The following is a 24732-nucleotide window of genomic DNA, read 5'->3' as shown; positions in this document are numbered from 1 at the left end:
TGAGGTTGTCGGCATATCGGTTGGCACATGTCCTGCAATTTTTTTCGGAAATTTTGGGCATGAAGCGTGTAGTAGCGAAGTTCGTTCCAAAATTGCTGAATTTTGATCAAAAAAACCGTCGCATGAGCATCGCTCAGGAATTGTTGAATGACATTATCATGTCTCAGTCACCGTATTCACCAGATTTGGCGCCCTGCGACTTTTTCCTGTTCCCATGATTGAAGAGACCCATGAAAGGACGGAGATTTGCGACGATTGAGGAGATAAAAACCGAATCGCTGAGAGAGCTCAAGGACATACCAAAAAGTGCATATCAGAACTGTTCCGAGGATTGGAAAAAACGCTGGCACTTATGTATTATATCTGAGGGGGACTACTTTGAAGGAGACAAAATAAAAATCGACGAATAAATAAATATTTTTTAAGAAAAATGAAAATTCACCTTATTTTTTGAACACACCTCGTATGTATGTATACATAAAATGGGGTTCGCAATGGTTTTCGCTTCCTTTCCTTTTTGGAAGACAAAAAAACTTTAAAAAATTAAAAAATATTATATATATACACCTAAGCGTTCCAGTAAAAAATAATTAGACACCTCTGAACTCAACCATTTCAACATACCTCACACGTCAAATATTATTTGGATTGGAAATCTGTCCTCCTCCGCAGAAATGGACGTTGACCTTTCGACCCTTTAGCCCAGTAATGGGGTCATCACTAAACATTTAGTAATACTAACTAATAAATATAGACATTTCACTACCAAATATTGTACGAAATTTTGCTAAAGGAACAAACATCTACTACAAATATTGAAATTAGCAATTAAATTAATTACTATAAGTGCCAAATTTTGTTCTCGTCAGTTCAAGAAAATCCTTACTTACTTGCCATTGTGGTTGCCCCGCAATCACTTTTATTACTTCCCTAGCTTTGTTCACGCTACAGGAAACTAGCCTTTTTTTTAGCCACTTCCCCTATGACTTTATCCTCATTGTGCCAGTCTCATTTTTCTTTTTGCGTATTATATTTTCCACCTTATTTCTTTTCTTTATATCATTATTCTTCATTTTAAACATCCTGGTGTTTTTGGTACATCGCCTTCAATTATTCATCTACTCCATATTCACTTTATTGCAATCGTTTCTTTCTCCTTTGCAGGAACATTGGAGAACATTTTTCCTACTAAAAGATTGCTTCTGATGACATGGGGAGTATATGGTGGGAAAAAATTGTGTATAGTGTTTAGTTAACACTTTTCACACCCTAAACACAATCTACTCTATCGGAGCCGTAATGCTAGCACTCCTAGAGATATCAAAAAGAAATTATATAATGTTCGTGATATCAAGGCAGCATACTCATAACACATACTTAGAAAATATCACCCTTCAGTATAATCTGACTATCAAAGATGTTATTGTAAAACAGCACTGATTTCTGGACATTGTGTTCTGCAGGAAGCGAATAGCCGACTGACTAGCCAAGGAAGCCTTACAAGGCAAGAGGAGATTCCCCTTACATGTGATGACGTGCCAAAATGCAACTGGCAAAAGGTGCCGCGTGAAAGGGCGACTAATAACAAAAGGTTAACTTCGTCAATATTACGTAAATTTAGAGATAACAAGGGCACAGTAAATAGTTATAAATAGTTGTATCTTTAAAAAAAATTATTGCTTGATACACAATCTGTGAATTGGATCAGCTGAAGTACTGATTGAACTTTATTACAATTCAACTTAACTATTTAAAGTTGAATCTATCCCGTCATGTAAAAGCCCATTAGAGGAAAAAGTTGAGTTCTTCGTAAATACTTTCAGATGTTACTTTGTTATCGAAGATTTTCTTAATCGCAAAATGACTTTAGGTATCGATCTCTTTAAAACCAATGGTTAAAAATGTGAATTAGTTTAGCACCAAACTCTAGACAACCTGATTTATTTCGGATTCTTAAAAATTCAGTAAGGTGGTTTGGAAGTTGTTAAAAAAAAACGAGAACGGAAGTCGAACATTATTTGATGTTCCATCAATAAACCTATAAAAGTAATACTTGTTTTATACTACTTCCAAGTTTCCGCTAATAAAGTTCTAATTCAAGATCTTTAATTAACTGATTGGTATGAGGACCAGCTAAGTTTGATGTGGTTCTTGAAGGACGCCTACTTAGAAACCAAAAGAGAGAAGTTATGGCTCTTTGAAGCCAATAGGGAAACTCGGTGAGTCAGATAAACAAGAAATAGATGCCGTAACTTCGTCTGTATTGGTTTATTACTTAATTAAGAAGAGGCGACGTCGTTCTTTGCGAGTTTAAAGTTTAATATTTTTTAATAAAAATTACTTTTAAAATTTAGAGAAGAAAAATATAACTTTTCCGAGATTATTCTACCCATTACTTAATTCCACTGAGTAAAAGTCTACTTTGTTTTGTTTTTGACTGGAATTAGTCCAGGTATCGAAGAAGGATCACATGGATTCAGTATTCTTAACATTTTTGTTGATGTAGGGGGAAAAAAAACGTTAGAAAATACTATCATTGGATACCCATGACCTACGAAACAAACTCACTATCTGACTTCTTTAAAAAATCTTATTTATGTCCGTGTAACGAAGTGTCTTTTCTCAAAATGTGCCTACTAACCTTTCAGCCAGCTCTCTATTTTGAATATATTTCTTAAGAAACTCTGACAATTCGATAGCAATCAGTAAATATCTATTTATTTAATGGACTTCGCCTTCAACTAGTTGCTAACATGGCTATGTGCGCTATCTGTGATCTTCTTTAAAAACTACCTCTTCTAACTTGATAACAATACTAGAAAAAAAATCAAACAATATTACCAATGTCCGGATTGATGGATGTTATTAATCATTTCCTTATTCCAACCTTAATTTCTTTGAGTGGAAAAATTATTGACAAATTTGTCGAGTAACTCTGGATTATGAAATTAAAATTTTGTTTATTTATCCAGATCTACCATTCACATATAGTTTTCTGATTAAAAATTACTTAATTAAACAAGATGAGAAGAAAAAAGAAACTTACTTACCAAAAACAAGACTGAGTGCATAACCAAAAGGGGCTTGACACCAAATTAAACCAGAAGTGTATATGGCTTCTGCTGTTCCATTTATGTAGCCACCGCCGACCCAAGTTGCTGTGAACACAAGTTTTATTGCTGTCACTGCAAATATTATGCAATTTAAAATACAAGTCGTGTTATTATTATTTTCTTGAAACATATTTATGCACGGATTTCTGGTGGGCAGTGAGGCGAAAATGTTTTGGGCAGAGATAAAGAACGAACTACATTGGCTGTGTAAGAAAATAATTTCATGTAGCTTAGAATTTTGTAGGGAAAAATTTACACAAAGCACAAAATTTATTCTGTAATGAGGCACCTACGTCTAACTGATTTATTTAAATTTTGAACAAAGTATATTTTATTTAGTACCTATAATAGTTAATAGTTAACGATACCGCACATTACGCTTTAGTAAAGCTAATCCCCCATCTCTCCTCCAAAAGTGCTGTAAAAAACATGTTCCTAAGGAAACGGTTAAAATAAGATTATAGATCTATGAGGGTACAATGAGCGTACATATTTTAAACATAAATTTTGTAGTCTTTTTGAGGAAATCTCAAAAGGTTCCAAAATCCTCTCATCAAAATGGGAGATCAGGTTGGCTAATTTTGTTCGGGATTCCCACTTTACAATGCTGGTTATAATGTAATGTAATAACGGTAATGACGTTGAACAACGGTACAAAAATGGCATAAGATATTGGGCTGCAAGAATCGTTTACCAGAAATCATTATATATAAACAAAAAGGGAATTAAACGACTGAATTGAAAAAACAATATCATGGGCGATGAAAAATACACCTAATCGTTGCCAATGAGACGCAGACTAGTTCTATGACTTTCCTTCCTATTTCATATAATTTGGTATCTCTGCAATTGTACGGTGGGTTCAGTACAATCGCAACTATTTGGGTTTAAACGAATCCAAAGGAAACCTGTTGCTCACCACGAGATATATATTCTTGTACATCCACCAACTATTTACTTTACAAACAATTACACTCAATTTACCAATGATGTCACGTAGGTATCTAGACATTCTGTCATGTTGCACGTTGATTCCTAGCTAAAACGTAGAATGGTTAAGGCGCCACGGTAGCCGAACGGGTTAAGAGGCGAGACCTGCAAAGCTAATATGCATTCTGGTACTGGGTTCGATTCCCGGTCTTGGCCTTGGATTTTATTTAATGGTTAAATGAGAAATCATAAAGTACGTTTGCTATTCGCCTCCGTCCACGACACCTAGTAAATGGAAGTTGGACGTTAAGCTCCGCCTGAAAAATAAGCGATTACTTTACTTTACTTACGTAGAATGGTTTAGGGAAGGTAAGTTTTGTCTCGAAGAAGAAAAACAGATCTGCAGTTTCTAACTTGAGTAAATTTCGGGGCTTTTAAGAAGAATAAATAGCCAAATTTTATCTACCAAAAGTTAAAAAATAAGAGCAAATACTTGGTACAAAGGAAACAGTTCATTAAAGAAATATATAAATCGGAAATGAATAATCTTCAACAAATAGCTATTAAAGTATTATTTTTCTGAGAAAACAGGAAGCTAGGATTAAGTGATAAAATGGTTGAGAATATAATGTAAATAACTTTAATAAGAAAAGAAGATTATTAGGAATTATTAATATCCGGCTGGGCCAACACAAACATTACTAATTAACTTTACATATTAATAAAATCTCCTTTGAATTTTAAAAATGTAAATAGTTAATAGATGATTATCTGTACATAGTAATGGGCAAATTTATGGAGGAGTAGCTTAGTTTCTCTTAAAAGATAAAAACAAATAATTATTTGTGCACTTGTATTCACAAGCAAGTTTCACCGAACTGAAATGGTTTGTTCGGTGAAAACGAATAATCTAACAATGTAAAGATTTTTTCATTGTTGCTTTTGTTGAATTTTTATTTTAATTCTTTTACTTTATTTACTTTTAAATTTTGTTTGTCATAAAAGCATCAAAGAACCAATTTTCGTTCAAAAGCATTAGTTTATAAAAACAGAAATACAAACAAATTGAGTTGAATTGAATAAAAAATAAATTTGCAAAACTTGAAAGCTGATAGTTAATCCGATTAAAAGACTGAATTCTCGTATTGTTATTAACAATACACTGAAGCCCAAAATAACAGTTAAACAAAAAGGAATAACAGGGTAAGTCACCTTTACTTGAGAGATTTAAGGAGCATTTACCAAATCTTTGAAATCAGAGACGTAAATAATTCTCAGTAAATAATTACTAAATTAATTTGAATTCTTGCTTATAATTCTCTCTCTTAAAACAGTAAAGGAAGTTTAGCTATCTTCTGAAATATTCGATCTCCAATTCTTCTCGATAATATACCTACGTTTTAAAGTCCCCTGAGCACGAAAAAGTGGTTCTTAGTAAAGAGTCTGGAGTATAAAAGTGTTTACGGTAGGTGAACACTAATTAAACAAATTATGCGAAAAATCGTAGAACTTCGAACTTTTTTATTCCGAAAGATCAGTCAGATCTAAGCGATGAAAATCGCTTGCTGCTCTAGACTTCACGGTTAACCATTTGTTTTTGGACTATGTCGAAAATGGATCCCCCGTGTTTTATGTGTATACGTTTTACACGTAGACAGTTCTATAACTTTCATCTGAATAATTTTGTTAGAAAAATGAGTTTTAGGGCAGTTTTAGAGGAATGTTTAGAGGTGACCTTACAGTGTGCTGATCGGTTCTAAACCTTTAAAATGTTAGTAAGAATTAATATGTTTTAAAGAGTCGTAGTTCGAATGCAACTTAAGAGTTTAAACTAAAAGAAATTAGTAAGATTAGTTGTGCTTCTACTCATATGTATGTAAAAGTAAATAAGTTTGAATCAATTTATACTGAATGGACACATAAGTAATTTTCTTTTTATTATTTTTTTACATTGTAAAATTTACAAACTAGTTACTGCAAATTCTGCAACATTGCCCAGTTGTAAGGTAATTAATTTTTACAAAATTTTCACGTGTATTTTAAACAGTATCGCTCTGTTCGCTATTACCTAGTGACAGGCAAGCCTGTTTGTTAGCCTCGAAATAATTATTATTTCAACATAAATTACTAAAAACCAACACATATGTGCAATGTTGGTTAGTATAACCCTTAATACAATACGTATTTCTATGGTATTTTTATTCTGGATGCACAGAGATCTCTCTTTTTTACTATTATAAATGCAACTAAACGAGAAGCGGGATCGGTGTAATGGTTTTGAAACGTGTATCAGTAAGTGGGAGATCCCCAGTTCGATCCCGTTGCAACTAACCGGAAAGAGAATATAAAGAGGAGCTGAGAAAAATGGACAGTTCCGGTAGCAGATGGTTCAGTATTGTACGAGGGGGTACCCAAAAATAACCGGAATTGCGTAGCCGCGCATGGAGCTTATGTAGTACGCATTTCTGCCGCTAGACGTGTATAGCGCAATTCCTTGCCAGTTCAGTCCTGCCTGTGTTGTCTGCCTGGCTTGTTCTGTTCATCTGCAGTGATTGTTTTTACCAGCGCTGTTTTGTTCTTTTTTCGTTTTTTATGATGGCAAGTTTAAGTGAACAACGTGCAGCTCTGAAATTTTGTTTTCTACTCGGCAAAAATGCTGCTGAAAGTGTTTTAATGTTGAAAACAGCTTACAAAGATGACGCTATGGGAAAAACTCAAGTATACGAGTGGTTTACTCGGTTTAAAAATGGCGACATGTCGATTGATGACAAACCTCGTTCTGGACGTCCATCAACTGCCCGAATCGACGAAAATGTTGAAAAAATTCGAGAGCTGGTGTTCACAGACCGTCGACAGACAATTGATCAACTGTCAGAGAGTAGTGGGTTATCTTGGAGCTCGGTTCAGCGAATTTTAACGGAAGATTTGGGGATGAAAAGGGTTGCTGCCAAGTTTGTTCCTCGAGTTCTGACTGACAATCAAAAAGAACATCGAGTTGAAACATGTCGTGCTTTGAAACAACAGCTTGAAACTGATCCAGACTTTCTGTCAAAGGTCATTACTGGTGATGAGTCATGGTGCTATGGTTATTACCCAGAAACAAAGCAACAGTCGAGCCAATGGAAGACGTCATCTTCACCCCGACCAAAAAAATGTCGTCAAGTCAAGTCAAACATCAAAACAATGCTGATTTGCTTTTTTGATGCCAAAGGCGTAGTCCATTCAGAGTTTGTCCCCCCAGGTCAGACCGTCAATCAAACGTTGTATTTGGAAGTTTTGAAAAGATTGCGCAATAGTGTTCGCCAAAAAAGACCCGATTTGTGGCAAACAGGAGACTGGTTCTTCCAACACGAAAATGCACCTGCACACACAGCCATCTCTGTTACACAGTTTTTGGCTAAAAATGGCATGGTTCCGCTGCCCCACGCACCTTACTCGCCTGACCTGGCTCCGTGCGACTTTTTCTTATTTCCACGCATGAAAAAGGGCATGAAAGGTCACCGATTTGACAACATTGAAGAGGTCAAGAAAAAAACGAAGAAGGAGCTGTCAGCCATTTCTAAAGATGACTACAAAAAATGTTTCGAACAGTGGAAGCACCGGTGGGACAAATGTATTAGTTGTAATGGAGAGTATTTTGAAGGGGATAAGGTTGTTCTGTAAAAAATTTGTAAATAAATAGCTTTTAAAAAATAATTCCGTTTTTTTTTGGATACCCCCTCGTATTTAGCGGAGGACAAGTTGTTATTTTTTGAGACTTGATTTTTCAGTTGGCAGTGCCAGATAGTGTTCTGTTGTTGCTGGTCTATGAGCTAACTATTCATAATTATAAGTGTTCAAATTTAATGTATCTTGTTCAAATCTTTATTTTATAAATACCATGTCAATAATTTAATTATAATAATAGTGCAAAATGATCATAACACTATCAAGTTGGACACAAGCGAAACTGAACGTTTTTCAGACGATGCTACTTTAGCAGATTAAAACAATAACAATTTGTTTAACATTAATATCGTCTCGAGATTTTTCTTTTTATCCAGAGAATTTCGCACGATTTTCTGTTAACTAAATTAGATTCGGATTCTTTTTGGATTAGAGAATGGGAGCGTTCCCTTATTAAACGCATTATTTGTAGCCCTATCCTTCTGTACTATTAGGCAGGATTAAATGGGTTGCCTAAATTCCGAATTTATAACCAATTAAATTCCTCTCTCTGAAATAAAACCTCATTATTTCTATAATTAGATTTATTTGACATTTTTTCTAATGGTCCTGACGATTTTCTCCGTAATAAATTTATAGTTTATACACTTATAGATCTATGATTTTAAGTGAAATAATTTTTGTTGATAAATTAATTTTGTGCAGCCCTTGGAAAGGAGTTGAGGGAGACTTTCCTTTGAAGGTGTTATTCTGAGTAATTAACAGTTTCACATTTTAAAAGTAGGATTTGAATGCAAAATTTAAACCATTAGAATTGTAGTAAGCAAAAGTATTATGCATGCCTCAATCTAAAAAATTAACTAACCAATTTTTACTTTTAATATCACAGGTTTGGATCTACAACTTTTCACGTTGATTTTGTTTGATTGTACACATAGAACAGTTTCAATATGCCGTTGCAAAGTTATATTAGTATAAATAAAGTATTAGGGCCAGCAATTGATATTAAATAAAAATAACTTAATATTTATATAAATAAAAAATATTTTAAGGCACTCACTTCACCCGTAGGGTCAATATCAACCCTTATAGTAGAGATAGTAATTTAAACACGAATTGGCAATTAGGGATACTTCATGAGTAACTGTGTTAAGCAAGTAATGGCTGACAGCTGAGACTGTGGAAGGGCTATTTCTCAGCGCCTGAGTTTTTAACATTAACTACTTTGATTATGCTACGTATGCCATCTATGAATAACATTTCAAATTATTAAAGTCTCTTCCATTTTTTTTTCTAATTTCTTTTCATTTCTGGTCACAGTAGTAATTAGTTGGCCGGATCGTACATATTGAATTGATATTTAGTAAAAAACCTGTCTACCTAAAAGTCTGCAATTGCTTTAAATAATCATAATTGTTAACCATAAAATCGAAAAAGAACTTCATGTTTAATACAATTTGGAAGTCAAGAAAGAGTTACAAGTGTCATTCAAAGAGTATCAAGATCACTGCCCATAAACAAAAAGAAAAAACAACTATTTAATTTTATTGTCTAAGCTCACTTTTGTGGAAAGTTAATAAATATATATGTTTAAATCATTTACCTGTCATAGTAAATATTCCGACAAAAAGGCCGATACTCCTTCCAGCCAGCATAACCTCCTCCTCGGAATCATTTCCAGCTGATTTTTTCCTGGCCGCCCAGATACCAACCCCGAGGATCAGTAAATAGAATAGCACCACAGAGATAATGCCACTAATGTTGATCATGATCTGAAAATATTTTAGTTGATATTGAAATTCTGTTTTTAACAAATTATAAATTAACATTATATAAGCCCTAAGAACAGGAATCAGCTAGATTATGGATTAACTAAGTGATTAAGGAGCATTGGAGCACTGGATTATATGTGGAGATCTCAGGTCATGGAAGATCCCTGATAAGAAGACTGCTGTTTACCTAGGTAACATTCTCGTTAATTTTGGAAATAAGTAAAGTATAATTGGAGATTATAGTAAAGGAAAAACCGATGAAAATTCACTTTAGAGTTTTACTTAAACGAAAGGAACTTTTAATTAGTTTTATTCTCAGGTGAATTTCGAACTTATAAGTATGAATAAATTCGGTCGTTAATTAAGAAAAATTTATAGATGAAAGTTAGGCTACTTAAATTATAAAAAATATACATATTTCTTTTTAATTATAAATATTAGTTTAATACCAATCAAAGTTGACCTACCTTATACATTATGGGATCGTAAATGTAGGCGGTAAAATTTTGGGAACGCAACATTTTTGTAAAAAAGGAAAAACTGTTGCACTAAACACAAAATCGAGCAGTACAATTAAACAGAGTTGTACACTCCGACGAAATGAAAGAGTCAGAGCTGTTTATCCGCAATCCATTGGTAACTAATTGTCTCATGGCTGACAGGTCAATGTGTTTGACTTTTTACTAGTATGAGCTCGTGGCACTAAGTCGTTGAGGCTAATGTTTATTTACTCAAAAATAAATTGAAAGCGAGCTTTTATTTGAAAGTCACTAATAATTAAAAGTTATATAAGTAAAATAAAGTATCTGGAGTAAATCACACAGAAGAGGTTTACCCAGTTAAATTATTAATAGGTACTGAAGGGTACTTACCAAAAGCCTTCAAGTATTCAGCAATCATTTTTCTGGAATTTCAGAAAAAGTGCTGAATTCTACTTAGTGTTTTTATTTTAACTTGTTGCAGGGGACAAAACTGAAATACCAGTGCTTATAGTTAGATGCCTAGGCAAAACACCAATCTAGCTGGGCTCAGGGAAATTATTATAAGCCGTTCCTAGTTAGGAGGCAGAAGTTAGCTAGGGCAACTTTGATTGAAGGCAGCTGTGCAGAGACTACTTTTCAAGATTTCCTAAGGTTGACCATCTGCATTCTTAAGCAAAGCGTGAACAACTTCTAAAATGTTTCATTTCTAAACTAGGGTTTTCGTAGCGGTCAACTTCTAAAAGAGAGGTAAGAGCTGGCCAATTCTAAGTTATCGGCCTTTAATGACAGTAAGATTATTTTATCAGTAGCGAGATCATCTCTATCAAAAATTTCAAGGATCAAAAGTGTAGAGGACAATTGGATTCGGAGTATTCTGATTTTTTTTTTTGGCAGGAGGTACACAATCTTTACACAAAATAAGAGATCATTACATTTTTCATTAGTTGATATATCGTTCATTCAACGAGTCCTAATTCCAAAAGTATTTTTTTGGAATCAAGAGATCTCAAAGGAAATTTCTTGTAAACATAAAACCAATTTGGAAAATCTGAAACGATTCAGATTCCGCTCACTAAGAAATATAAAGAATTAATCTATAAAATAAAATTAATTTCCTAATAGTTTTCTCAGGTTCTCGATCTTTCAAATTCTAATTCTTTCAAGTTCAAAATTACCCATAAGTCAGGAATAAAAAGGTTATTTTTAAATGTCTACAGTTCAAAAGAAAAAAATAAATAAGGGAAAAAATAAAATAAGAGAGAAAAATTATTCGATGCTTTTAATAAAAAAAGCGTTTAGGAAGTGGAAAAGGAGAAGTGCCGAGGACGCTCGGAGTATCTTCGGGTCAAGGGCAATTCACCACCTTCGTCTGTCCACCACAGCAGCCTCAGATATCCGTGGTAGACGGGTTTTTCTATTTGATAGTAACGAGATTAAGGAAGTTCTTCCGATGATAAGAATGATTTTCTGGTTATTTATTGGTTATCACATTTTCTTATTGATCAATTACTTTTTTTGAAGGAGGCAATTTATTTCAGTTTGATCCGACCTATCTATTTCTGTTCCTGTTTGAACTTTAAACTTAGTCTTGAATTTAACTGTTAATCTAATTTACTGGTAACTGTAATTTTAAAACAAATACAGGGCAATGAAATTTTCACATCGTGTGTGGAAATATTACAATCATGCAGACATTTTATTTTCAGTTTTCAAAATTTAAAAAAGCAAAAACAAAACAACAAAAACAAAAACCTTAACTATAGTCACCGATCCTCCGCTGTCACTATATTGCCCGCATACGCCATGAAGTGGGCAAAGAATAAAAACAGTGACTTGCTAGGTCCGTCCATGGATAAAGATCAGCATTTATGTTCTTTTTTTTACTTTCACAATTGCAGTATAATTCTGCAACAAGTGAAGCTGATACAACATGATAATAGTATAAATACATGAATACACGAGGGGAGAATTCACCCATTCCCAAAGAAAACTCCCAAAGAGGAGTTCATTATTGTGCACTTAATTCATGTAGAAGATCGCGTGGCCACCTGCGCTTCAGCCGACTTGAAGAATATTCAGGCAATGCAGTAAGTTGGGATACTAGTAGATTAGGATGTGAGCTGATTGACGTGTGGAATTTAATGTAACGGGAAATTACAGCTTCTGAAACATAGGAAACAAGGAAATTTCGGTGCAAGAGACATAGGTGTTAGAGAGACATAGTAAGGTGCATTTGCGATTCTACGAAGTGTTTTTGACTGGAAGGATTGGATTTTGTAGATATTGGAAGCTTTAGCTTAGCCCCAAAGTTCCATTCCAGGAAGTCCAGGCTGGTTTCAGTTATCATAGTGTAGATAAGTCATTTATTCTTTAGTGAGAGTTTAGATCGCTTGTCGAGAAGTCTAGAGAGAAGTTTGAATCGTCTGTTCAATTCTTCCCCGATTGAGTCTAGTATGTGGATTCCAGGTTAGGCGTTTGTCCATGAAGAGTCCTAGGTACTTAACACACTCTGTTGTGGGAAGAGGAGTGAGGTTTAGGTAAACGAGTGGAAGGATACTTCGCCTTAGGGAGAATGTAATGCAATTACATTTATTTTCATTAATTTTAACTCTCCATTTCTTTAGAAACGCTCAAGAGATTCTATATGAGATTAAAGTGAGCGATAGGCGATGTTAAGTAAAACAATTTTATTTTACGCAAAACTGTAATTAGTTATTAATATTGGATAAGCTTCACATATATGATACACGGAAGTATCTAAAATAAGCGCCTAAAGACTTTCATACTATTCCTAACTTATCGTAAAGTGGATTAAAAATTCAATTTTTAAAACTATTATTATACAATTAATTAAACAAAACTATACAAACAATAATACTTACTGATTGATGTCAGTTGAGGCTATGTGAGATGGAAGAACTGTTGGTATTGGATGAAAAGCTGATGACGTGATATGCAAGGACCTGGGTTTGGACTAATCTTTCATCTACCCGTTACTCACAAAATAGTGTTTTATTTTTTTTCTATCTATTTATAATATTTATATCTTATATTTTACACTTTTATTATTTCTTATTTTATTCCAACAAAAATAAATCTATTTATTTATTAACAATTTCTTTTTTTATTTTTATATATCTATATATATATATCGCGATTGGCGGATTTGAGACTAGTTATAGAGGGGATAGCCCGTTTTACAGCAATCGCCCCACCTGAGCGAAGTCTTTTGCGAAGGGCTGTTTCGAGTTTTAAATGCAAGGCTGTACATGGGGAACCGTTTTACGATACATTAAAATAAGCCGGGTACTAGGGAGCGGCTAGATAAGTTTCTTTTTCTTTGCCAAACCTGAAACAGAAAAATTTAAATAAAATGTTATTTTTAAAAATTCTGAATAAATTTATGTATTTACAATAAATAAAAAAATATTGAAATGTTTTGTTTTTGGAAATTTTGCATTTTATCACAATTTTTTCACATACACACTCTCTCTCTTACAGTGAAAATTAATCTCTGTGGTTTCATAATCAACAGCAAAATTTAATTCAAAGCATAAAACATTTAGTTGTACAAGCACCTGGTTACCATGAATCCCAAAAAAATATGCTAATATGTCAGCGGTTTGTGTCAGAAATTGAAACAATTGCAGAACTGTTGCTACTATATGTTATCTTATTTTAGGAGTTCAAGTATTGAAAAATAGAGTTCCCATTTTGGTCTCGCTCAAAATGTATCGAGCCAGGTTCTATTATTAGATGATTCAAACAAAAAAAGGAACCACATTGCTATCAATCAGCCTTATACGTATTACCAAATTTAAAAGTATGTTCCAAAAAATAAGCCAGAAGAAAACTGAAGAAATGAAAACACAATAACCAACTATCTGATAATGTACTGTGATTTTACTATTAGCAAGCAATCGTTATCTTATTGCAATTTAAGAAAATCAAACGTTCAAAAAATGTTCGGGATTAAGTTTTAAAAATTTTAACGGAAGGATGTGGTAAAATTAAAAGAATAAGTACAAAACAAATTCTCATTTAAAGCAAAATTGTATTTATGCACCTTTACATAAAAATTGATTAATTCTTAATTCCAAAGAGTAGTGATACCACAAAAATGCATTCTATTTTTTAGTTACTGCAACAAGAATACGTAAGCAAATGATATAATAATTAGAATCTAAATTTTTTTTTAACGATTAGAATAATTTATCTTTAATTGGCTAGAACTAGTATAACCGTGAGCTAAATGACAACATAGGAATTGATCATAATCTAATCCCACCTAATTAACACCCGCCATAGCATAGACAGCGTCCTAGTATTACGTTACCTGGTCACATCTAATTGTAACTGTAATTGACACGTACAGTACTCAGGCAATGATTTATTAGTGAAAACTGAACCCATTTGCATAACGGTGAAACTGTACACATCGGCCTTGCCAGCTTCCTTGACTGGTAGCAATTTTTAATTGTGAGATCTGTCACTCGAATAATGCACTTTCGGGTTCTAGTGAAATAACGATTTCGGACACTCGTTACAATAGTAACACAAATAAGTGAAAGAGAAAGTAGAAATGGATTTTAAAAGAAATCCAGAAGAATGAATGAGTAGATGGCCTTTTCAATTAGAATCAGCTTTGCTAAAGTAAGGAAAGAACGAATTAATGGAACTCTAGCTTTGTTAGCAGCTTGCAGTTACTCGTCATGACAATGGATACAAACAGTTACAATTTAACTCAGTGACACATATTTCTCAAAGTAATGAAGTGGAATATGTAATTAGCAGAAAGAATTCCGTTAATAGCCTCTTCTTTTGACTCTAGTTACTGGATTATTAAATGAAAGAGCTAACAATGTAACAATTACATGCAACTTAGTTGTTTTAATTAAAGGGAAAATGCACAAAATTTAGAAAATAAAGTGTCAAGGGAGAAGAACAGAACCTTGCATTGGAGCCTGCCCACATTGAAGGTCATGAAATTTAAGAGCAGTCTTAAAGATTATTAAACTGTAAAATCTGATTTCTCTCTGAGCATCTGATTTAATTAGATGTAGAGATAGTGAAATACTTTGAAAAAAATAACTATACAGGAACATTGTTTAAGTGTAACGTCACTAACATTTTTCTTTTGGTATTCATATTTTTTATGTCACAAAATTGGATTCATGACAAAACATTTGATAATTATACATAAAAACTATTTATCAAGGCCTAAATCTTACTTAAAATCAAAGAATAAATAAAGTTTCTTTTCAAGTAGAATTTTTAACAATTTCTATCTACGAGGCCAAAGCAGTAACAATTCAAAGAAAGTTATATTAACAATTAGTAAATGGAATTAATAAAATAATATCTTTCACTTCATCATTTATCAATATTGAGTAAGTAACAAAAGATTCACCACCAAAATAAATAAACAATCTAATTTATCTCATTTCAATCACTCGAAAATTAAAACAATATGATCCATATTTTCGGAATAAAAATTAGAACAGAAACGTTTCTATTAAAGATGGCATTAGTTTTGTGGTTTCTAATTTAATAAGAATAATCTTGATATAAAAGTTCATTATATTTGATGAATAATCTATAGCCAGCTTAAGTTAAAAATAATTTATTGATTCACTTTCAAATTCTTCCATTGTGTGTTTCATATTATTGACTCCTGTTGTCCAACTCTTATCAACGTACGCATTTAAAGAAACAGTGTTTTCTTTATATCAATCCAAAATTTATTTGTGTTAACTTTTCTTATTGAAAAAGACATTTACAAAAAAATTATATTTTTGTAAAAAGCTCAGAAAACAGTTGAAAAAAAAATCTTTTTTTGCATTTTAACAGCACATCTTTTCTTTCCTTTTTTAAACCAAAAACTCGCTTACCACGCTGTGTTATTCTGTATTATTAGAATATTTATTCTGTTACTATTATTCTCATTGGAGAAGGAAACCTACAGTATCCAAAACCCCTTTGGTCTGATATGCTACTATGTTATTCTGTAAAGTTTAAAAATCACCGGATTTTTGTTTGTATTTATTGGAATATCTAATTTCTTTCAATTAAGCGAAATGGATTTGGGATTAACACCTGATAATGAGATTATGCTAGCTAGATAAACAATATTTGTACAGCTTTTGGTTTACGTACATCTACTTTTAATGTATTTCTTCATTTGTTTATCTTGTATTTTTTGTTTATAACTGAAGGTGTGCCTGAGATCATTGGCGCTTGGAAAGTCCTTTCAGTCCTTTGGCGGCCTTTAGACAGTTTCACTGGCAACGATATCCATCACCGGATAGTGTGCGGTACGAGGCTAGGGAGAGAAACTGCTGGTCATAACCTCGGAACTTGCGTTGGAATCCAGTGCACTGATCATTTTGGTAATACCTTTCCTTAGTCTTCCGCGTTCTTATTTCTGTTAGTTGTAGAAGAAAACATTTTACTTACTACCAGTTTCTACCTTTCTGGGTCATGGACAGGTTCACTTCCTGTTTCCAAAGCCCTCCATCCAACAAACTACTCTCTCTCAATCCCCGCCCAATACAGACGTCCTATATCTTTGCTAGCCTTCACCTCTTTCTCGTCCTCGCAAAGTTCTATTTTCTCAACTCTTCCGGCCATTTCTCTGGGGTTCATTCTGCTGAAGTAGCTGACCATTTAAGCTTTCTTAGATTCTTTCACATTCTTTTCCTTTCTTATACCCTCATCCCTTACTTTTTTCATCCCGATCTTTTGTATGCAGCGACCTCAATAATCCATCTCCACCGCATTCACTTTGTCACAGATCTTCTGCATCGTGCTTCTAGTTTCCACCTCATAGGCTAAGGATACCATCAATTATAGCAGAATGTTTTTTTTTTTTGTATGTGTTATCTTTAGAGATAGTTTTATTCTACAGTTCTGAAAGCAGCATCTCACCACTTTCCGGGCCTGCTGAATTCGAATTGTGTCCTCCTCATCATATCTTTCCCTGGCCTGAACCCGATGTATGAAGTGTTTTTTTAAACACATTTATTAATTTTGATATCATTATTATTACAGTTGTTTTATTCATATATTTGTAACATATTTTCCTCATCAGCATAAATATAATTTGGCGAATCGCAAGTAGCCAAAAATTATTAAGAAGATTAGAAAAGATTAAATAATTTTCCAATTTTCCAGGCGCATTTTAAAAATTACGATGAACTTTGCAATAAGCTAGATTTTTCACTTCACCTACTGAGTATACATAATTATTTACGATTTAAGATTATGTATAAACGAGGTTAGGTTTATCAAAGTTACTCCTGAGGGTTCGTATGTAATAACTGGAAAATCTAGTGAAGTACAAGATTAAAGAGATAATTGTCAAAGGATGTTGACATTTTCTGTCCCTTTAGAAGTTCAATCGTACTATATAGGATAAATTCATTTCAAAAAACATATCTGTGATCCAAAAATATTAAATTTAAGTTTGTTCATTAAAAAGGAAAAAGCAGATTACCATTATTTTAAAAAGTGAGCTGAAGAACAAATTTCAGCCTTTATATATGCAGGAGGCTTTTTAACTTTTTTGTTATTGGATTTCTTCCTAAAAAACTAAAGTGCCATCTAGTTCAATTTAAATTAAAGCGAATTTTAAGTAATCTATTCTAATACTTTTAGGATTCTGTGTAAACTAACTTCTGCCCAGATCAGTGAAGTTCCTTGGAGTAATTTTTTTTATCCTAAGGTCAGAATATATATTCTGCTACATCAGAGACCCTTCACATCCTTTGGAGGGAAGTGACATAGAATTACAGATGATACTTTTATTCTACGGCTATTAAAACGTAGCTTATTGAATGGATGAGGGCGCCACGGTAGCCGAGCGGTTAGAGGCGAGACCTGCGAAGCTAATATGTATTGTGGTACTGGGTTCGATTCCCGGTCTTTAGGCCTTGGATTTTATTTAATGGTTAATAAAAGAAATTTACAGTAAAGTATGTTTGCTAGTCGCCTCCGTCCACGACACCTAATTGGTAGATGGACGTTAAGCCCCGCATGAAAAAATTGGCGATTACTTTACTTTACTATTGAATGGATGGTGTTATTGAGGTAAATCGTCCTAGATAAGCCACGCTTTTCTACCGGTGCGTACAAAATTATGTCATCAGCTGTTGCAAAAACTTTGGGGGAATTTAACCTCTTTAGCGGAAACTAAAAAACCTGGTAATTAAAATCACTTAGTATTAAATAATTATGCTTCTAAATTTTTTAAGGATCTTGTTCTTAAGTGGGAATATTAGTTTGTAAAAGCTAATCAGTTCATTTGTAATTATTATTGTTTTATTTAAGGCTCGTCAACATCAGGGGCCATTGGCAATGGAGTCTTTTTTAGTGTATTGAAGATTTCAAGGCAATGTTCTCTCGTTATAAACAGACACCAATGCTTTTCAGCAGACTCTTCAGCTGTAAGAGGCTCCTTTGAAGAGGAAATCTGAGGGCAGGTAGTCTTGATCGCTGGTCATACAAGTGGGAGTCCATTAATCACTCAGCACATTAATTTTCCTCCTCACCAATAATTAATAACGATTCTGAGGAAGAGAAAGTAATCGAAATTTATAATTCATATTCTTTTTCTCCTTCAAGTTGGTGTCGAATTTTATTGGGCAGAAGTAATTAACAATATACACTCACACAAAGCCTAAACATCCTTACTTATTTTCGTAGTGTGGTGAAAAAAAACCTTAGAGGAAACAAAGACTAGTATTGACTTTTGTTCCAAGTCTAGGATGCCTTATTAAGTTTGGGCTAATGTGAGGGGTACTGCGTTGTTATCGTTTGTAAACTGAACGATCTCATGGAAGTTCCAGAGTCTGTGACAGAAGATACAAGTGCCATCTACGACTCTTTGAGGGCAACTTATACTCTGTCCAAGCATGCAACGATATTCCATCCCACTAGCTTCTTCTGGTCAAGGTAAACGATAAACGTGGTCTTACCCTAACCAGCATTAAGAATAACCTACATTGCTTTTGACTAAGAACGTTAGGTTCAGAATTTTTTTTCACAGGATGAGACTTAAATCAACTAAGAGATTCTAATGAATAATGAAAATTGATTTGTCAAAGCGTAATTTTTAATTTAAATTATTGTAGAAAAAAAAATTATTGGCTTACCAATCAACTGAATTAATTAAAGATTTAATACAGTAGATTTAAAACCATTTTTAAATGTCGCATAAACAAGATAAAAAAAACCTTAAGTTAGCGTACAGAACCCAGAACTTAAAGGTTAGATAAAATTTTATTCAAATGATGAATTACAGGTTCAGAATCAGTATAATGATCTAAAAATATTAGTAAATATAACTTTCTAACTTCTAAAAAGATAAGTAAAAAGCGAATTGTAATCATTCTACTGATTACACCAGTAAAGTATTCTAAGCGACCCATGACATTTTATAATATCAAAAATAAAATGTATCAATTAGTACGCTAAAATTGAGAAAAAAGAAATTACAAAAATAATTAATTCCTCTGTTACTATTTGATAGAAATAAGTGTGCAATTTCTTTTAAAAATATTTCTTGCAAGAAACTTTTTTAAAAGAATATAATGCAGAAGTCATGGATGAAGCCCAAGGTGGGCGTGGAGTCACATCCGAATGGTTTCGTTTACACAAATCTATAAGCTGCTTTTTGGCTTAATGAACGGCTGAAAGTTGATGCTTGATTGCAAAATAATAATAATAGCTATGTACAAAAAACAAAACTCTCTAAATGTGCTCTAAAAATAACTGTTTTAATTGTTTGTTAAAGTCAAACTGTCTGTTACTAATATTAATAAAACATTTTTGGTGATCAGTATAGATGAAGTATTGATGCTTATTATTAAATCGTTTTTCCGTCCCTTATTGAGTACTTCACTTTAAATTTGGGAGTGCAGTTTGATTAATTTGTAACGATTTGCAACTGTTTTTTCCCATAAAATATTCTAACTTTGGACATTGCTTTCCATCTGAATTGGTGACTTCTCCACACATTTTTGATGAAAGTATTGTTGTAAGGAATAATTTATTTATTTTCTGAATGTTGAACTCAGTTAAAACCAATCGGACGTGACACTTATTTTGTATAAATATGGAATAAATTTGAAATTTGGCGATTTCTTTTATTAGTGCGACGAATAATTTTTCTAAAATATTTTACTTACGTGCGTGTCTCTGTCCGAGTTGGTGGTGAGCCTTCCCAGTAGTAGAAGTCTCGACAGCCCCGTTTGTACTCTTGTGGCCCCGATCTGTTACCCTTATTGATCGGCTCCACTTGCTAGAGGTCGGTCCCATCTGATGGGCAAGCGCAACTACAGGCTCCTCCCACACATAATATACTCTATCAATCTATCTTTTTCTAATTTTCCACTTTTTTTTTCTGTTTATTTTAGTTTTAAAATTCAGTAATTAATGGCCAAAATATTATCAAAGGCGAATAAAAATATAATGAGGGTATTATAGTGAGACTTCCTTAAAAAATTACTCCTTCTACACTTGAATTCTTCCTTGCTCTTTATTTATTCAACACGATACAAATACATACCAATAAATTCAGATTAAAATTCTAAGTTATCAAAGTATATTTATTCTTTCTCTGAGATTTAAAGTAATCTTTTTAACCACCAAGCACACTTAGCATGATTATTATTATTTATTTTTTACATTATTAAAAGTTGAAAATGGTTTGATCAATGCAGGATTAAAGCCCTTCGTGAGCACCACTAATCGAAATAATTAAAATGATTAATTATTTGTATTTTTTTGATTTATTAATTTATACATTTTTGTTGATATGATAGTTGTCGCTTGGAATCTGCTAATGCTGGTCCTCCAGCTTTCCTCGAACGCCTGGCCTTTACGTTTCATTCAATGCCCTTGCTGAAGTAATCCAGCAAATAATGTAGGTGAAATTATAGTATTTCTATTTTGTTATTTTTTTTGTATACTTTATGCTAAAACACAAACATTATTTAAGTAGATCGTTTATTAAGAATAGTTTTAGAAGAAACCATTTTAATAATAACCTATTGAATATATTGATACATATATTGATTACTAATGGCAGCTGAGGGCACCCAAGCTTCTGCTGCACCAAAAATATCTTAACAATGTCAAAAATCAGTAAGTTCGTTAATAAATGTCAAGCTCACAATGCCCTGAGGCTCAATAGCGGCACTCCGGTAACACCAATTGCATTAACTTTTTTTCACGAGTTGCCTTTTGTTTTCACTAAACGATTTCCGGTTGCCAAAGCAAATCCAAGGCCTTTCCAAACCTTATTGATACAATTATTTCATTCAAACTGGTAATATTAGTCTCAAACTTAAACTCTTCTTATACTAATGCCATCCTAGCCTAGCCACTTCTTTTGGCATTCCCAATATTCAGTCTATACGAGGGCTTTCAGAAACCATCGCATTAATCGCTTAGTTTAACAAAATCAAATATCACTGCAATATAGTCACCATATAGCCTGCATATGTTATGTTGGAGGGGCCGCCACCAATGATCAAATTTGAACCCATTGTTAGTGCTTTAATTGAGCTGGCCATCTGTTCCAAATTTCACGTTTGTGCCGAAAAATTATTATTTAAAAAATGGACATCAGGAAAAGAGACATTAGGCTAATAAAATGTTATTAAAAACAGGACTTTTTTTTAAAAAAAACTTTCAACATGATAATCATTTTTGTCGCCAAATTTAAGCCAAAAGCTTTGTTTTACTATCCTTCAGGAGGTCTTATGAGTGGATTCTCCTCTTCTTAAAAGATCCGACATCTTCCTAACCAGTATTAGTAGCGATAAAATCTCCTCTGGACATGTAGTGCCAAATATTTGTTTCCATGTTATCAATTAGGGTAAAGATTTCATAGCATTTCTTGTCATAAAGATATTGACGGGAAGCCTGAATCATGTTTTTCAAGCATAGAAACCTGTTCCCCAAACCTGGAATGCAAATTGAAAATTCATGTCCAAGCAAAAGAATGCAGACGACTCATTACACATTCATTGTTTATTCTAAAAACAAAAGGAAATTTTCTAGTCAAGTACATGAGGGAAGGGAGTTTTGAGAAATTGTCTCCTTTATATTCTTATTTATTTATTTATTTACAAGACGGGCAATCACCCATTTACAAAGAAATATAATTTAAAATAACATTTAATAATAACTCAATATATAATAATTATAGAATATACATATATCATACATTTATGCATATATATATATATATCGTAGAATAGAAATAAAAATAAAATAGAAATAATATATACACATAATTTACTTAATAGATAAAAAATACTTCAAAATATGTACTATAAAATACACTTTAAAAATAGAAACTTTACTCAATTAATAAATCTTAATAATACAAATAACCGGTAAGTTTTCCCTAGTACCAATCACCGCAAAATCAGCTATTTAACAAATGTTTCAACTCGATCATGTTGGTGTTGAATATATCAAAATCAGCGGGTTATTAACTTGATCCGCAACTCTTGGAAAATAACTGAACTTACGATAATTAGTAGTGTGGCACACTTTAGGAAACACTTGTTTTTGTCTAGTACTGTTTGTTGGCACGTGAAAATTTAACAATGATAAAATTTCAGGGCAGTTAATATTATTATTTAGAATTTTGAAAATAAAATTTAAGTCTGTGGCTTGTATTCAAACTTATTGCTTATGACGAGCAAACTTATTTTTCTTTTAAATAGTTATATACAGTCTTTTTTAGATAAATTCTACAGACAGCTATAGTGATGCCCACCTTATTTAGTGAACATAAATGCTTTTTTTTTTGTGTGAGTCTAATGCTACAGGTCAAATAATAAAATTAAAACTAACTATTTTTTGGATTAAAATGTAACTGCAGGTCATGCAAAATTCTAACCACGCCCAATTCAATCTCTAAATATATAATAAGATTGCACTTTGCGCGTAAGAAATATTTTTTATTGATTAGGAACGTTAATACTTTTGATAATGCATGCACTTTCATTACTAAAGCTTTGCATTCTATATGAACAAGAATTTCTAAATAATGAAAACCTATTGTATTTGCTAGTTCAACTCCATTTGGAATAAGTATCACTATGTGTAAAGCTCTTTAATGAGCTGGCCCATACTTAATAAATACAAGTGATAGTTTAGTTTTTAGCAAGTTTAGTGTGTTTTAATCATTAATTTTCGTAACTATTAATTAATATGTAGATTGAATATGTATGCTATTTAGAAGATCAATTTGTAGAAGTTTTAACCACTATAGGAATCTAATAAACCCCTTAAAAATGCTAAAAGTAGTATTTCTACCAGTATCTAGCCGAACGTAGTCCGAGAAATTTTTATTTTATCTTTAATTAGATTTCTTTCATATTTGTTCTTTCAATATAATTAGATTGGATTTTATTATTTTGCTAAAAAGCTTTGTCAACATGCCTAAAAGTAATTCTAAAGTGCATTCCTATGCTATTTAGCAACGATGTTTAGTTCTATAATTCTCTGGTAGTTTTAAAAAGCACTTTCTTAAATTTTGAAATTATCCTGTCTATTAACTTTAGCTCATATTTTTAAATGAAATGTTAAATGATAGAAAGGGTAGTTTAATAAAAAATAGCAAAGACGTTTTAATCGTCAGGGCGATCTGGGTTAAATAGAGAAGTCTGGTTATGCATCTTGAAAACAATAAATTGTACAGTGAGTTCCGTTAACTTAAGTCACAGAAAAGTAGCTGATCTGTCTGAAGTATTCTTTAATCAGCATAACCTATTAATACAATTACTCAACCATTACAACCTTATAGCTGTAAATGTAGTACCAAGGTTAATGGGTGAAAATTTGGTGCTAATATGTCAAAATCTTCAACTATAACTGAACCAGAAGGGATGAAAGTCATATTCCAACATCACAGAAAACCAAAAACTTTTAAAGAATTGCGTATAGTAGTTTTCTTTATGAGCCTATCTAGCTGGCTCGAAATATTTTATTTCTAAAATATAAAGTTAAGTATACATTGGTCAGGTCCGCAGTGCAGGTTATTAGAAGCTGATTTTGTCCGTAGCAGCACGTATGTTTTTTAAATTCCTAACAGGGTTTGGAGTTTCATCCATCATAGACAGATGAATTAGTATGGAGTAGAGAATTTGACTTCAATTACAACAGTTTTATGACATAATATAAGGGATTCTCTTTTTCTTTTCTATCAAGGTTACTTACCGTTCAGTTAGCACTCTTTGCGGAAGTCTCCTTTATAAACTCTCCCAGCACATGAGCTTTTTATTAAAAGGTCCCCTTATAATTTCTGGATCTCATCTACTAAAGTTTCAGTATGTGTGAGTAACTCAATATTTTTAATTTTTATAGGTAAAATATCATCATCATCTCTGCAAGGGTTTCGTCAACAGGCCAAAGAACAATCAAAACATCAAAAGTGCATTCTCATGCTATCTAGCGGACATTGCTTGAACTACAGTTCAGGAGTAATTCCTAAAAGCTACATATCAACTTCTGAACACTGCTACATGATAGCCATAACTTATGTTTTTGAATGTACTAGATGAATTATCACCTGGCGACGAAAGAAAATTATCTGAATTAGGAAAAAAGCATCCTATATCATACGAATTAATCAATGATTTTATTAACAGAGAGTGTGAAACCCACTGAAAATTTTAAATAAAGAACGCAGTTTTTTAGGGGCAAACTTTTTACTAGTCAAAATTGATTAGGTGAAACTTAGCATTTCTT

The 24732-nt window shown here is 32.7% G+C and overlaps 2 protein-coding genes across 5 annotated transcripts in view; one reads left to right on the top strand and one right to left on the bottom strand.

The window, feature by feature from the left end:
• The window catches only part of ChT (choline transporter), an 82593-nt gene extending 62304 nt beyond the window's left edge, over positions 1-20289 (bottom strand). The window contains exons 1-4 of the mRNA XM_074122511.1: positions 20151-20289; positions 12846-13312; positions 9313-9481; positions 3051-3158 (exon numbers count right to left, since the gene is read on the bottom strand). Of these exons, the coding sequence (XP_073978612.1) occupies positions 3051-3158; positions 9313-9478 (274 nt within the window). The 5' untranslated portion in view covers positions 9479-9481; positions 12846-13312; positions 20151-20289. The remainder of the gene's footprint in view (positions 1-3050; positions 3159-9312; positions 9482-12845; positions 13313-20150) is intronic.
• On the top strand, positions 1250-24732 carry LOC141451266 (uncharacterized). 4 transcript variants are annotated; one of them, XR_012456645.1, is made up of 4 exons: positions 14706-15353; positions 16179-16352; positions 20787-20887; positions 24349-24732. XR_012456645.1 is itself a non-coding variant. In XM_074122527.1 (3 exons), the coding sequence occupies exons 1-3, from the start codon at positions 1531-1533 to the stop codon at positions 18435-18437; spliced, it is 381 nt and encodes a 126-aa protein (XP_073978628.1). In that variant the 5' UTR covers positions 1250-1530; the 3' UTR covers positions 18438-18453. The 4 variants fall into 4 exon arrangements, 3 of the variants coding, with proteins under 3 accessions (XP_073978628.1, XP_073978627.1, XP_073978629.1); XM_074122527.1 differs by lacking the exons at positions 14706-15353; positions 20787-20887; positions 24349-24732 and adding exons at positions 1250-1591; positions 18292-18453; XM_074122526.1 differs by lacking the exons at positions 14706-15353; positions 20787-20887 and adding an exon at positions 1268-1591.

Source organism: Rhodnius prolixus, unplaced genomic scaffold, assembly GCF_049639745.1.
Source record: "Rhodnius prolixus isolate KJV_2025 unplaced genomic scaffold, Rpr scaffold_8, whole genome shotgun sequence".
In the NCBI taxonomy this organism is placed as follows: Eukaryota; Metazoa; Arthropoda; class Insecta; order Hemiptera; family Reduviidae; genus Rhodnius; species Rhodnius prolixus.
The sequence above is the reverse complement of the archived record's forward strand: the minus strand, read 5'-3'. Positions and strand labels throughout refer to the sequence as shown.